This window comes from Pomacea canaliculata, linkage group LG1 (assembly GCF_003073045.1).
Source record: "Pomacea canaliculata isolate SZHN2017 linkage group LG1, ASM307304v1, whole genome shotgun sequence".
NCBI lineage: Eukaryota > Metazoa > Mollusca > Gastropoda > Architaenioglossa > Ampullariidae > Pomacea > Pomacea canaliculata.
The window spans coordinates 44,473,340-44,488,214 of record NC_037590.1 but is presented as its reverse complement, the minus strand read 5'-3'; the positions used below and the strand labels follow the sequence as shown (position 1 = coordinate 44,488,214).

General features: G+C 38.7%; 1 protein-coding gene across 3 annotated transcripts; it reads right to left on the bottom strand.

Annotated features, from left to right (window-relative positions):
• Nucleotides 1–148: 148 nt before the first annotated feature.
• Nucleotides 149–7,094, bottom strand: LOC112575027 (beta-lactamase domain-containing protein 2-like). Of its 3 annotated transcripts, none has more exons than XM_025256529.1 (9): nucleotides 6,947–7,094; nucleotides 6,340–6,423; nucleotides 5,630–5,821; nucleotides 4,306–4,405; nucleotides 3,404–3,506; nucleotides 2,723–2,848; nucleotides 1,955–2,127; nucleotides 1,581–1,835; nucleotides 149–1,157 (listed from the first exon to the last, which is right to left on the bottom strand). In XM_025256529.1, exons 2-9 carry the CDS (start codon nucleotides 6,417–6,419, stop codon nucleotides 909–911), a joined length of 1,278 nt encoding a protein of 425 aa, XP_025112314.1. In that variant the 5' UTR covers nucleotides 6,420–6,423; nucleotides 6,947–7,094; the 3' UTR covers nucleotides 149–908. The 3 variants fall into 3 exon arrangements, with proteins under 3 accessions (XP_025112314.1, XP_025112306.1, XP_025112325.1); XM_025256521.1 differs by lacking the exon at nucleotides 6,947–7,094 and adding an exon at nucleotides 6,720–6,870; XM_025256540.1 differs by lacking the exon at nucleotides 6,947–7,094 and adding an exon at nucleotides 6,712–6,732.
• Nucleotides 7,095–14,875: the final 7,781 nt, after the last annotated feature.

The window sequence follows — 14,875 nt, the reverse complement described above, 5'->3', positions numbered from 1 at the left end:
CATATGCCCATTACCAACAGCTGATTTGACTATGTCGCTGCACCACACATGCAGGTATCAAATTAAACTAGTATGCATTCAGTTTTGGACTGCAGTGCTCTAATCTCTCAGCTATCTGCTCTTTCCCCTTCACAAAGTTCTTAAAATCTTCAATCCAATTTACTTTATTGAGTCAAAAGACATAATGAGTCTTTCATGCAAAAAAAATTTGCATTTAAGAATTTAATCGTCCTAATAATGTTACATTTCATTCCTGATAAATATATATTACTGTGATATTACAGGTAATGATCAAATGTATGTAAGAAATAGTTAACCATCTTTATTTTTTTTAGGAGGAGGAAAGGAAGCAGGGAAGGAAACAAAAATACTTTGTCAAAATTTGATGCACATATCTTATTCTAGAGAAGAGGGATGGGAGAATGAAAGGGTGAAAAGAACAGCTTGATGGAAGATTCACCAGTCTTTATATCTTCTGCACGGGGAATTAGTGGTGCTGTGAGAATTAGGTGTTATGGGTTTGGATTTCCGGACTGAAGCACGTACGTCTTTCTGATGTAGTTTTTCATATGGCTGACTATCATTAATTTTCTCCAGTTACTGTAATTTCCTCCATTTTGTGTGCATGCATGTACACACATATATGAAGGCGCATTTGATGTATCCTAAGGTGGGTGCTCATATGCTCTTTTACTTACAAATGATTATGTAAATTGCTTTGAGCCCACCTTTGTCTAGAAAATATGCAATCAAATATATTTGAAATAAAACTAAAATAAGACACCTAATAATTAATTTAAAGCATTTATTTGTTTTTGTTTTATAAATCAAATCTGTTGTCAAAATTCTTCATCACATGAATTTTGCTTGTAATGATCATACATCTGTACACTAAGATAAGTCTATGATCAAAGACTACTTTTTAATGTATTCTGTAAGTCTCTGGCACTCAAGATATGTTTGCGAGGAAGATTTATTCCTTTCACTTTCTGCACACATTTGAACAGAGCTTCCTCCAGTTTTTGCCACTTGCAGTTTCCTGTAACCATGATAGTTGGGTCTAGATAGTTGGTCACATAGGCCCAACCTGTTTTGTGCTGGACATCAGATGCTGCAAACTGACCCCCAAAACCACCATGACCAAAGTTATACTTCACCTGAAAGCAGAAAAATGTTTGGTCATGTACTTGCAATTTACAGAAAAGGATATCTTTAAACAATCTAAACCAAAATACCAACAGGAATATTTTGATGCCTTAGACAGCTAAATTACATCACTCTGTAGATCTGCATGGTTAAAATTACAGCAGCTTCAATTCAAAACTGGACAGGATCAGTTGCATAAATATGTTTAATGCTTCCATCTGCATCTTTTATGTTTTAGCAGTTTTGTCCCTGATGATGTTAGTGAAAAGAGGCGGTCCCAGCGCTCCAATTAATCTTCTCTGAAAATTTATGTTATGATAAGTGCTGATAAACAATGCTAACAAATTACACAGATACATTTATACACTGTTTCCTCAGTTTCACTTGTGAATGTTTGATAATAGCTCATGAGAGAGTAGAAAAATAAAATATACCTCATTGCCCTCCAACACAGGCAGCAGAGTCATCCCATAGCTGTAAAACATCTCCTGCCCAAAATGTTTCTCTGTCCCCATAGATAGTGGAGTTTGCATCAGCTTCAGTGTCTGGGCAGATAAGAGGCACTGTCCTCTTAGCAAGCCACCATTTGCCAAAATGCCATGCAGTTTTGCCATTCCCTCAGCTGAGCCTACACCATGGGTAGAACCCACAGGAAGCTCCATGAAATCAGGATCGTGAATCAATGAGTTCTGTTGATGTACAGATCAGCTAGCTGTTACTTAGGTGCAGTGATATTGGGCACACATATATGTATGTACACAAGCACACACACACACATATGCATGTATATTGCAAAAGCCTGACTTACACGTTGAAAATCAATAGGCTGAGACTGGGAGAGCAGCAGGAGGTTTATGTCTAAGTCTGGGTTAGCAGCCATTTGTTGAATATATTTTTTGTAAGCCTGGCCTCTCACTGTCACTACTGGTCGTGCAACTCTCCAGTAAGCTGGTTTGGAAATCCCGATGTGAAAATCAACGCCTAGGAGAAGTATAAAAACGCAGCAGTTTTCTTAGTTATAGGACAGTTATACACGTAGAAATAATGGTTATTTCTCTTCAAGCATTTACCACTCTGTTGCAGCTTGATAGCTCTGATGTTTCTCCAATAAGAGGCTCAACTAGTGAATGAAATTTAAAAATGTAGCATGATGTGTTTCTGTTAGATAGTTGTTTTGTCCCAGTTATTATGGTTTGCAGCTGATAATAATTTTATTGTGCAGGAATCTGTGGTTTGTGAACAGCATGGATATATATATATAGTATGAAGTAGAGAATGCAATCACTTGGAAGAAATTTCTATTTAACAATTGGTATTTAACAATTTTATTTAACATATATGTTGTTCTTTAAGAGATTTTATATATATATCACTCTATACTCTTTACGATACTTTCTATTCTATGAAGCCCTCTTTGTATTTTCTGGTCATGTAAGACAATAATTAAAGTATCCTGAAATGGCGATATCACAATGGAAACACGTGTTCTTCAATCATTGATGATTACCTCTCAAAGAGCAAAATATATATAGAGGCTATATCTTTTACACGGTGAAGATAATAGAAATATGCTTACCAAAGGGTTTTGCAATCTCTTCTTGAAAGTACTGGCTCAAGTTTCTTTTAAGTGGGTCAACTTTTCGTACAATCTGGTCTAGATACAGACCTATGGCAACTGGACTGTATGCATAGAATTCATCTCCTGAACACAAATCACCATGTTAGTGCAAAGAGTTATAATGGATTTATCACTTTCACTTCAGCATCATTCAGACAATGTTTCCTGTTAGCGCCAGGAAGTTACAGACTTGTTTAACCCATTTATTCCTCATGTTCCAATATTGTAACAAACTTTTTTTTCTCTTCAAATTTTTGTCCCTTGAATATCTGGTGCTATCATAAATGAATTTCATGCACAACATCAAAAAGGTCAACCTCTGGCATAAATGGGTAAAGGTCAAGACTGAGTCAGATAGATATAACTAGCACGAACTTAATTTACTAAAAATAGTGCAGACAGTAAAACTTCAAGTACATGTCACTTTACTGTGCTGAGATACAGGATCTGCACTACACAACACCACAAAAATCTATATCATAGTATTATTTCTGTTGTTCGGTGCATATGCTTATTAATTAAACTTACATTCAAAAATTCTATTAAAAACTCTGCTGTTCACCCTGATCCTAAACCCTTTAAACAACTTCTTCCTCTAACCATACCCCTTACTTTAAAACATCTTATCATGTTACATACCCATTTTCCAAGGAGTTTGCTGAGCTAAAATGCTTTCCAGCTGTTGAGGGTCATCACGAATAAGACTTAGCTTAAAAGGGTCTGAAAGAACAGGCACCCCTGACTGCAACAAAACACAGGTGACAGTAATAGGTAGGTAAAAAATAATATGTGTATCATATACACACATTTTCACACATGTCAAAGAACATTTAAGCACAATGTATAATTGTCAAATTCTTCTTCTTGCTCCTTATCGCCCCCAGTGGAGCATATGGCCACAACATTGGACCCGGTCTTGGGAATCCCTTTCCAATTGGGACCCAGTCATGCCAGCTGCCTCTGCCCTGCTGTGGACCAATCTCCATGTCTGACTGGGTCTCAAAACCAAGCGCCTCCCCTGTGGGTTCCAGCCCAGAGCTTGTCTTGTTAAATTGTTGGCAAGGTGTGACCAATTCAGCCCCAGTTCCGCTTCTTGATGTCTTGGCTGGCAGGCTTTTGGTTGGTTCGCTCCCACAGGTCTGTATTGGAGATCTTCTCCAGCCATCTGATGTTGAGGATGTGGTGCAGACATCTGATGACAAATGTCTGAAGCTTGTTGGTCATGGTGTTTGTCACACGCCATGTCTCAGATCCATATAGAAGGACTGACTTTACATTTGTGTTAAAGATGCAGATCTTGGTGTGTAGAGATAAAGCGTTGGAGTAAGAAGCCAAATAAACAAAGCCAGGCTTGCATTCCTCAACCTGCGACTTATCTGGATCTCTAAGGACTGTCAGGTAATGGCTTGTTATAATTTCAAAGTATTATATTATAACAATACATACATAAATACTTAAAAATTACCTGACTTAAGAATAAAGTATAATCAAAGCACAATTATAAGAACAGCCACAAAATAATTGCAAAATATCCAACACACCTTCAAGGAAAGCAGTTGTTTTAATGTTGTTTTCTCTTTTCCATTCTGTCCATATTCTGGCCAGTACCTGCTGATTGGCTGTTCATAATCTAGGTATCCCCTGAAACATTGTTGTTTGGTCAGTGTCACATACATGCTAGGATAAACAAAGGCAGCTATAGGTTCTGTAGTACCTTCATAAAACATAACTTGGTCGCTGTGTTGAAGTGCACACACTTTATTTTTCACATCCTTGCATGGACTGTTAGCAACAACTCCATTCACTCACTGATTAATCTTATTCCCAGCTCCTTGCCTATCATCTCTGTCTCCTAGCAACCATGCACTCCTGCCAAGATCTGAAATACCTATCATCACACTCTTGAGTCAGTAGCAGCCAGTCAAAGAGTCACTGGGGGTGGTCTGGTAGCACAACAATTAGTGCCTGTCACCAATACAGTGAGAGCTGGTTGTCCTGGGTTTAGCTTTCACCTCGAGCACGCTGTTCTTTCTCTGTATGTGGCATCTCTTTACAGGGCTGGCTACCTTGCTGGCTTGGAATATAATAATTTATACCCCCTCAACCCCCACCGAACTACTGGAGTCAAATACCTAGCCCTGTCATGTAACCCGTAGTACAAGATAAATATATATGTCATCTCCTTGTCAAAACTAACAGTTAACAGTCATGATTTTTAAAAATGAAAAAAAATGAGTAGCCTATTTTGACTAACACAATTCCCTGCCACTCTTTTATAGTCCTTATGGCATCACAGGATCAGCTCACAAACTGTTCTACTTTAGTTGTCCTGGCTTAATTTTAAATACTAGTCAGTAAATGTGCAGCAGCTGCAGTGTCTCGAGATCATGTGTTCACAGCATACTATTTTTCAGAAATGATATTAAAGTATTAATTATATAGTTATTCACTGCCTTCTAGATTTGAACAGAGTGAGCATCCACAAATGAATATTACCTTCACTAACAAATTGACAGAAAAGGACAGCAACATCTAACCAGAACTACGTTTTCATGAAGAAGAAATAATTTTTGATGGACTGATCAACCAGGAGGATACATATTTTTTAAACAGTGACAATGCATTCCTGTGAGTCGAGATTGAATTCTTAGCAAGTGGCAATGGTGATCGATGAATTCCTTTCATTTTCTAGAACAGTGTTATATTTTTCTCATGTGCTTCATAAGCAGTCACACTTTAGGTGGTAGCTATAATGTGCTCCTCTATGGCTGAGCTAGAGGAACATTTTGCAGACATGCAAACTGGCTATACAACACAAATTCTGATAATGTGTCAAGTTCGGACACTGAAGCTGATGTGACATACCTGTCAACCAGGTGACCTATTACCACAGCAGATGGAGACTTTGTTGTAGAATAGAACACACTTGCTGTGTTATATTTCCAAGGTCTTCGAGCCTCCTCATCAGCAAACCCACCCCAAAGATTCACCACAAGCTCTCCCTGAAAGTATGCTGCAAAACTTCCACCTCGCTCTATTCCTTCTTCAATGGTCTGCCTGGAAATACACATGAAAAGAGATATACAGAGAGAATACTATATATACATATGTTTATAAAACAAATGTTTTGGACATCACTATTTACATAACAATGTCACAAACTGTGTAATTTATAGGCAGTTTTAAAATCATATTTTCCAAGAAATAAAATACGGTTTACATTTGTTACAACTCTGACTATACTATTATGACATTTTTAATATGCAGACTTTGCAGTGATTATGGAGTTTATATTTTTGAAGTGCAGGAAACCATCATTAATTGAAAATAAACCTTACAAACTTGGATTACCTTAAAGGGTGCAGCAGAAGAATGATAATGAATGCGACTGATGAGAATGACAAAGATATATATGGCACTTGTAAACTGAAATATATTTCAAAGTGCATTAAAGTATGATTAACATTATTTCGATGGGTTCACCAAATAGAGACACTTGAACTATCAATCGAAGAAAACTGTCAGGCTGTGTTAAAATTAAATAAGTTTACTGTTTACTATTAACGTGACTATACCTAAAAACATCTTGAACGTGTTCAAATCCTGGCTTTACAAAGCCGTCTGCTGCAGGGACCTTCAAAGTACTGGCAGCCATAGACCTAGAGGAGATCTTGAATTTGAATTGGTATAGCAGCTGAAAACTGCTCTCTCTCTCTCTCACACACACACACATGGATGGTCTATAATGAAAAGATTTCCGAGCAGTCCATTAAAACACACGAAAAAAATATCTAAATGCAAGGCCCCGATCAAGAGTTCTACGAGCACGAAACGGAGAAAAAAACATAACAAGAAGAATGAGACCTATAGAGACTGTAAAGTTGCTGCTAAGTTATAGCTAGTAGAACACAAATCTCTCTTTATTTATCAAACAGCTAATACTATACCAGTGTACCTGTTACACAAACTTCTCATCAAGTGTTCAGACGATGTCAAAGTCCATCGCGTCTTATCGCAAGTTGTCGCCCTTTAAGACAATTAGTGTAACAACAATAATTAAATCCCAAAGACAGTTTGGCTGTTGGACAACACATTTCACGGTGTGGTCAGACATTGAGACATTTATTTTTTAGTGTATTACAGGATTTGAACTGTGACATACAAGACGCTGGCAGGACTCACTGTAATGCCAACCACGGGGAAGAAGGGAGGAACAGTGTTCCTGAACTGTCGGGTAGATTTCGTTTCGGGGCCAAAGTCGATCAAACATGAAAAGACAGATTCACAAAGAAGTTGTTGACATTTACTGATGTTTTTAATGAAAAAGAGTTTGACTTGAACATGACAGATGTTGTGTATGACATCGAACTGACTCCAGCTCGATCATCGATTAGAGAAAGACCGAGGCCTATACCGCCACAGGACCTGGAGGAGGTCAGACAGCATGTGCAACAGTTGATAGATGCTCGCATCATCAAGCCGTCGACTATCTCCTTCGCTTCTCCGATTGTGCTAGTGAGGAAGAAGAATGGGGCACTGCGCATGTGTGTGGATTACAGAAGAGTGAACGCGCGGACAGTGAGAGACGGTTATGCATTGCCAAAGATTGAACAACTGTTTTTAACATTGAGTGGGGCTAAGGTTTTCACTAGCCTAGATTTGTCAAAGGCATACTACCAGGTACCTCTGTCCGAGCGAGCAAAGAAGGTTTCTGCATTCACACCCCGTTTGGACTATGAGTTTCAGAGGTTGCCATTTGGCCTTGTCGACGCCCCCATGACCTTTCATCGTTTGATGGACTGTTGCTTGAGTGACTGTTGCTTGGCAGAGCTAATAATTTTTCTTGATGATATTTTAGTACATGCCACTAACCTCCAGCAGCTAGAAGATAGAACAATTAGAGCTCTGGAGAGGTTGCGTAGTTTTAAACTGAAACTTGACCCCGATAAATGTATTTTCGCCACCACTGAGGTTAGACACCTATAGGATACCTCATCTCCGCAGAAGGCATTAGGCCAGACCCTGAAAAGATCGAGGCTCTGACCAGTTGGCCTGTCCCCAAAACAGTTCGCGATGTAAAGGCGTTCTTGGGGTTTGCAGGATTTTATAGGCGCTAGGTTCCCCAGTTCGCGCAAATTGCCAAGCCTCTGAACGACCTTACTGTTGGATATGTACCCCATAAGCAAAACAGCTAAGAAGGCGGGTGCACTCAATCTATCGTCAGACATATCTCACCTGTTGGAAGAGCGGGAACAAAGTGCGTGAGTCCCTGATCAAAAGACCTGATATGCACTAGAACTGCTATCACTGGTTGCAACTGGATTCATGACCGATGAGCATGTTATACCTACCCCTTTATTGTGTTTCCTTATTGTTTTGTTGTTGGGGTTTTTTTGTCACAAAATCTTGATGGCATGACATTAGTCCCTCCATGCCACCTAGGTTTTACCCAGAAAACCTGGCTCTCTTAAAGGTTGTTATAACTGTCCTGTGTTTCTTTTCCAGCTGTTATGGTTAACTAGTTTGGTATATTTTAGGAAAATAACAAAAGCTTCCATTCACGTTGTCTTTTTTTTTCACTGTACATTTTGACCATTGAGTGTGGCTTAGTGTCATTGGCTTTTTTTTTTTTATCTTTGTTCCATTTTATGTTCTTTACCTTGATAGTCATTTACTCATCAAATTTGTGGTTCGACTGTTTATCTTTTACACAGTATGTCATTTAATTCACTCTGATGATGCAGTTAGTATGCATTTCTACCCTGACTAAAACTAATTTTACTGAAGGAAACATTTCCTTTTCCTTATTTTTCTCCACACTCAGGCCTATTCCTGCCAAGGTAGATAATTTAGATGTCACCAGTTGTCACCAGCCAACCCCAGGCATAACAACCTGGCCACACAGTCACGATGGAATGTACTGTAAGGCACGGGCCCAATACTTCACCCATCATTGTGTGTTGCTCCACACCTATCACTATTACAGTAAGTGTTTTGTCTGGTGAACGATGCCATTTTTATATGATTATTTTTATGATGGTAGGATGATTTTTTTTTTTGAAGGGGGGAGGAAGAGGGGAGGGGAAAGGATGAATTGAAGGGTGAGGCGTTTGGATGCAACTCTTAGATTTATCTTTCTCCATGCAGTTTGCTAATTTATTATAGTTACAGCAGGGCATGAATAGGTCTTCTTTAGTGAACATATTTGCATCTAAAAATAGTTACATATCTGTTGGCTGCAGGAATCTTCCAAATCCTGTTCACTGTCATGGCAGGGAAGCTGGTCTTGCTCGGGGATCGTCTGGTGCAGTGGGACCTAATCTTCTACTGCGCTATTCTATCCAGCACCACCAAACCATAGGAAGTCTGAAACAATCCCTGCAAACCCGCCTCTAGCACTTACATCTACATAATGCACTGGTCTCTTAACCATGTATCTGTGCACAGATACAAGGGAAAATGTACAACCGTCTGACACATTTTCTCAGGCTAACAATGTTGCCGCTCTAGTGATATTCTAATTTCACTATGATGGGCAGATTTTATTGCAATGGTCATATTGTCATTTCCTCAATGTGTTTTTTGCAATTAGCCCACATAAAAATATTGAGCATATGTTTTATTTAAATTTTTGCAGCTTCGTAACACTTTTTTAATTCAACCAGTCATTGTCATGGTGTCCTGCATAAGATTTTGTGTAATCTATTCTCAATAATGTACATAGATTTCCTAGTCAAGACATCAAAAAGCGCAAGTGGGGCTGGAAACCAGCTGACACCATTGCCAGGCAGGCACTTGACTGGAACCCGCAGGGGAAGAGGAAAGTTGTGAGGCCAAAACAGACTTGGAGAAGATCAGTAGAGAGCGAGGCAAAGGCTGCCAGAACCACATGGGCCTAACTGAAGGGGCCAAAACCGGGTCCGCTGGCGAGGTGTTGTTGCGGCCCTATGCTCATCGAGGAGTAGCAAGGAATGATGATGCTGATGATGATGATGATGACATAGTCTGAATGTGTGTGTGTAAGAGAGTAAGAGGAAGTGTATCTGACAATTGTGTCATATGAGGGGGTTAAGCATGAGTATAACTGCCTGAGTAATCTCTTCAGTTTATTTTTCTCAGCAACAAAGGAAAATTTCTATCTCTGTTGCAACCAGACATAGACAATAAAGATATATTGTATTGTGCTTATGGAACAATTGTAGTTTGAAAATAGCGTTCTAGAAATGATTTAGTTGAATGTTTCCCAATAAATGATGTAACCCATTTGAAATACCAAGTGGTGGGATAAACATTGTAAAAAAAAAAAAAAATTAATTTTCTCATTATACAGATCCTTACATTTGCTAGCAGTATATGGAAAATACAGTCTTTGTCACCTTCAGAAGCTAAATCTGGAGACTAGTAAGTTATATTTACGCATGACATATTGTTTGCTGTCGTTATGTTCAACTATAAATGATAGATGATGAGCCTGGAGAGGTTCAGCTGTAGCTCTTTCTCGTTTGGTCCTGCTACCTCTCTCTCTCTCCATGAAGCAGAGACACTGTTTTCCGTTTTAAATTTAAAACCTCTTTCAGAAAAAACCTAGTGCAATATTACCCTGACTTTTCCTTGTCCAATAAAACTTCCTTATTAAGACCTTTTTTTTTATATTACAAACCCCTCTTCGTTCCAACCCCAAAATATTTCATGGATGTATTTTGCTGTATATCTAATTGCAATCTATTATGACTATACCTCCCAACAACAACAAGCAGCAGTTTGTGCTCTATTAAAATTTTTTTGCAGAAGTAGCTTGTTGAAAAAATATTTTGTAAATAACTACCTCCGGCTGACTGCTTGCCTGATATTACATTATTCTGCTGAAATCACATAAAATTAGTACTGGTTCACAATGACCGATCCCAATAAACAAGCAAACTATATAACTCCAGTCATATCCACCACCTGCCTGAGTTGAATTGACCCTGCCACAACCATATAATGACTAAATATCCCAGCACTGAAATTCAAATCAATCCAGGCACAAAAAGACAAATCAGTATCACATGAAAGTAACTGTTAATGTCATATATTTCACCAAATAACAGCATGTGTTCAAAACAGTTTCAGCCTCCATCTTACTAAATAAAAATGACCACTTTACACATACTCAGAACAAATCACACAATGATGCAGAACACAATTTTCTCTTAATCGAATTTTAAAAAGTTTATCGCTCTTTTGTTTGGATGTTAAATATGTTGTTAAATATGCATATAAAATATGAAAAAGGTGTTACTGCTCAGGTATTCATTTAGCCTGGGCCAATTTTACTTTTTAGAGAATTTTAGAGAATCTTAATAGGGAGTTTTAACTATATTAATAACTGCTTAATTTGATGTTTTCCAAATTCTTTTGACTACGCTATTGGCAGCTCAAATGCTTCTTTTTCTTGGCTGTTCTGCTCTAAGCTTTTTTTTAAGTTGGAGAGGTGTCAGATTTTTATGCCGTAATTCTTGCCTGGTTCATAGTCCTATAAAATCTCTTAAAATGATAAAGATATCACAAGTTTGTACAGCTGGGACAACTTACTAGCTTTGACTTAAAATGTAAATGCTATAAATGCATGTCAAAGTGGAGGTTTTTTTTTTTTTAATGCAGGTAACAAAAGTATTTTACAATCAAATTTAACTCTTAGATATAGGTGTATTGATGCAACTGAGCTATAGTTAAAAAACGTTTTTACTATAGATGAGAGAGACGAACATCTAAGGCTTGTCATACTTGACAATCTTTTTTACAGACTTAAGTCTTGTAAATCAATCATATTTGCTTTACTCTCTTCCTGCAGATCAAACCAATATACATTTCCCACAAGCACCAATGTACATTTTATGCAGAACACCGAAATAAAAATAAAAAAAAAAAAGGTGACGGAAATCAACATGCTCATGTTTTCGGAAAATAAATGTTATCAGAGATTTTAGGAATGCCAAATGCTGTCGTGTGAGTGCAGTCGCAAATGAAAATAAAAGTTATCTAAAACCAGCTGCGATGCAATCACACAGGAAACCCAAAGAGGTTAGTAGCCACCACGTCCGCCATATCCTCTTCCTCGCCCAAAGCTTCTCCTCTTGCCATCAAACCACCTCTGTAATCCCTGAAGGAACTTCCTCTGCCTACTCCAAAAGAATGACCTCTTCCGCCGCTGAAGGAACTTCCTCTGCCAACTCCAAAAGAATTACCTCTTCCGCCGCTGAAGGAACTTCCTCTGCCAACTCCAAAAGAATGACCTCTTCCGCTGCTGAAGAAGCCTCCTGCCACTGCTTTGGCCACCATAGCCTCCTCTTCCGCCCCCTTGAGCTCCTACCCAAGCCATGGCCTCCCCGGCTTTGAAAACTGCCATCAAAGTCCATCCTTGAAATCTTTGCTGGACGACCATGGTAGTTTCCAGCTTGCCTGTAACAAGTTTGGAAAAGCATCAAAATACAGTTACCTATCAAGAAAAAAAGTGTCACTTGGGTAAAGAGGTGGAAGTGCACAAGCACACGCCCAAACACACTCTTAGTCTCACTGCTGTAGATCTTTGCATTCCCGATCCTCACCCCTCAATTGGCAGCTCATGTTGTCCAGCAGCAATGGTTGAGAAAGTGCTTGAAGGACTGACACGAGGCTCTCTTCCTGTGGGTCTAGATGACCTATCCCCTGAAGGATTTTTGGTGGCCCGGATCATTAGAGCCTCAAGAGCTGGCCGCGAAAGCCACAACTTTTGCAGCCACCTCTGAATCCAGCTGTAGGTTGATCCTAAAAATCCACAGAGCAAAGACATTCAATGTTGGAATGACATTCTACCTTCTACATTTTCAAAAACCATATTTTTTTAAAGCAGCAAAAAATTCAATTATCAGCCAGTTTTCCACATCTAAAACTAGTGATAAAGTACATCCTAGTGAATAATGAATAGAAGAAGGCGAAGTCTTCCATCTAAACTTTATCAATAAAACTTCTGGCTTTGTAATTGATGAGGGTACCCAAATCCAAAACCATAGCTTCAAACAAAATCAATGGTCTTCTGACGGAATTTTACCAGGTCTTTATGTTTTTCCAGACCACCCAATAATTAGCGTTGCATGGGCAGGCAGGATAGACAACGGGGTGGTCATTGAGGCAGGAATTGTTATTTTATGATGAGCCAGCAACTAAGGCTATATCAAGCAGCCAATCCTGTAAGGCAGATGGCACTTGCAGAGAAAGAACAGTATGCCCAAGATGAGATCTAAACCTAAAGTCCTCGCTGTATCATTGACAGATGAGAACAGTTGCACCACCGACATGTAGCTACAATACTATTGGTTCTGAGTTAACTATTAATTTGTATGAATTAGCATTCGTCAGCATGTTTACCAAAGTATTAACTTTTCTGTGTTAAATACTGGTAGTAAAAGGTTAAAAAAAAGTGGCATTAGTCAAAATATGCCAGCACAGTACCAGACTTCATGACAATAATATGAGCCAAATGCCATAATAAGTGCTACATTGACCATTTACATACTGACCAGTTGTCAAGCACGCACCATCGACTCCTGCCATGATACTGATCGTGGGCAAACAGTAAAAGTTGGAGAGGTGACACCATTGTCATCTGCTTGGCTGATACAGCACGGTGGTTCTGATCTGTAACAATGTTGTGTGTAATCATGATATGAAACGACATTCTGATCTGTACATTGTTGTCTGTAATCATGTGTCATCATGCATTTAGATAGGAATGCATCCTCACCTATAACTACTTGACCACTTGTCATCTTGAATATCACTCCACTATGCATCCTATGTGAAATATAGCATCATCATACCGTTAACACTAAGCACACATCAGGAGAGACTCCCAGTTGAATATATGGCTGCATTTATTTGCATTTGAAAACAGATTCTACAAGACCTATATGCCAAAACCTCTTTGCCATGACAACACACTGGAACTGTAATTTATGCATGACCTAATTGTATTCAACCATTCACGACAAATAGTTCCTTCTAGTATTTATTCAAAAGCTACTGATTAAAAAAAGAAAGTGACAAGCAGACACGAGTAATAATGACATAAACAACAGGTGTATTCATACCTTTTCTCCAAAGATGAAGAAGGGAGATGGGAAGAGAATCTCAAAGCTGGAACAGTTGACAGAGGACTTGTGTATAAGAGCATGGCTTTCCTGTGTCAAAACTTTGTGTTTCTCCTGGTGGAAGCACACGTTGGGGTACAGCCCCATACACAGCAGGGTGATGGCCTGACATCAACAAGCCACCAGTTATCTTCAAAGGTTTTGAAAAAAAGGACAGCTGTCATCCGTTACATAACATTTGGGGAACAAAATGGATTGGGAAAAACAGATTTTCTCTTGTTAAAATACTCTGAGATAAAAGATTCTGGCAAATACAGTTATGGTAGGAGGGGACTGGTGAGACAGAACAAGGGTTTGGGAATTGTAAATTATATGTAAATCATTGGTAAAATTATAACGATAGCTGTTAGATATACTGTAATAGCAACTTGAAGAAACTTAACAAGGCAGAAATTTGCAGTGCCTCCAAAATTCAATCTTTTAAGATAATCTCATATATTGAAGGCCATTATTTTACAAGAACAAAGCACCGGCCATTTTGGACTGCACCACCCTCACAAGAAAGTTGGCAAAGAATGTAAATGCGATCTTCTGACCTCATTCCCCAACAGTAAGGTCATGGGACTATCTAACATATATATATTTTTTTTTCGTTGAGTGAAAGTTCAGAAGAGAGCAAGTTTCTTTCTTTAAAGAATGCAGGAGTCTTATGCACCAGCACTAGATCTTCTGTATTAAAAAAATATATAATATATACCAACCACATCCAGGTTATTGTTCTGGACCATTGAAGTCAAATGACTGTGGCAATAGGCACACTTCTGGGAACGCCTGTGTTCACCAGTATGTCTCGCAACTGGTTCTAAACAAACAGCAAACTTTCCAAATGTCCATTCTAGGCAAGTAGGGAAGCATGTTATGTGTCCACATCACATGTGTGTGTGTATACATCTATCTGAACACATGTCATCACATATGTGTGTAAATATTTGTATGCATGCAA

Coding starts and splice junctions, on each gene's coding strand:
- LOC112575027 (XM_025256521.1), bottom strand. CDS start 6,739: ATGAGAAGTTTGTGTAACAG. Junction 5,822..6,339: donor CACGTTCAAGATGTTTTTAG/GTATAGTCACGT, acceptor GTGTATTTCCAG/GCAGACCATTGAAGAAGGAA. Junction 2,128..2,722: donor AGAGATTGCAAAACCCTTTG/GTAAGCATATTT, acceptor TACTTCTCCTAG/GCGTTGATTTTCACATCGGG.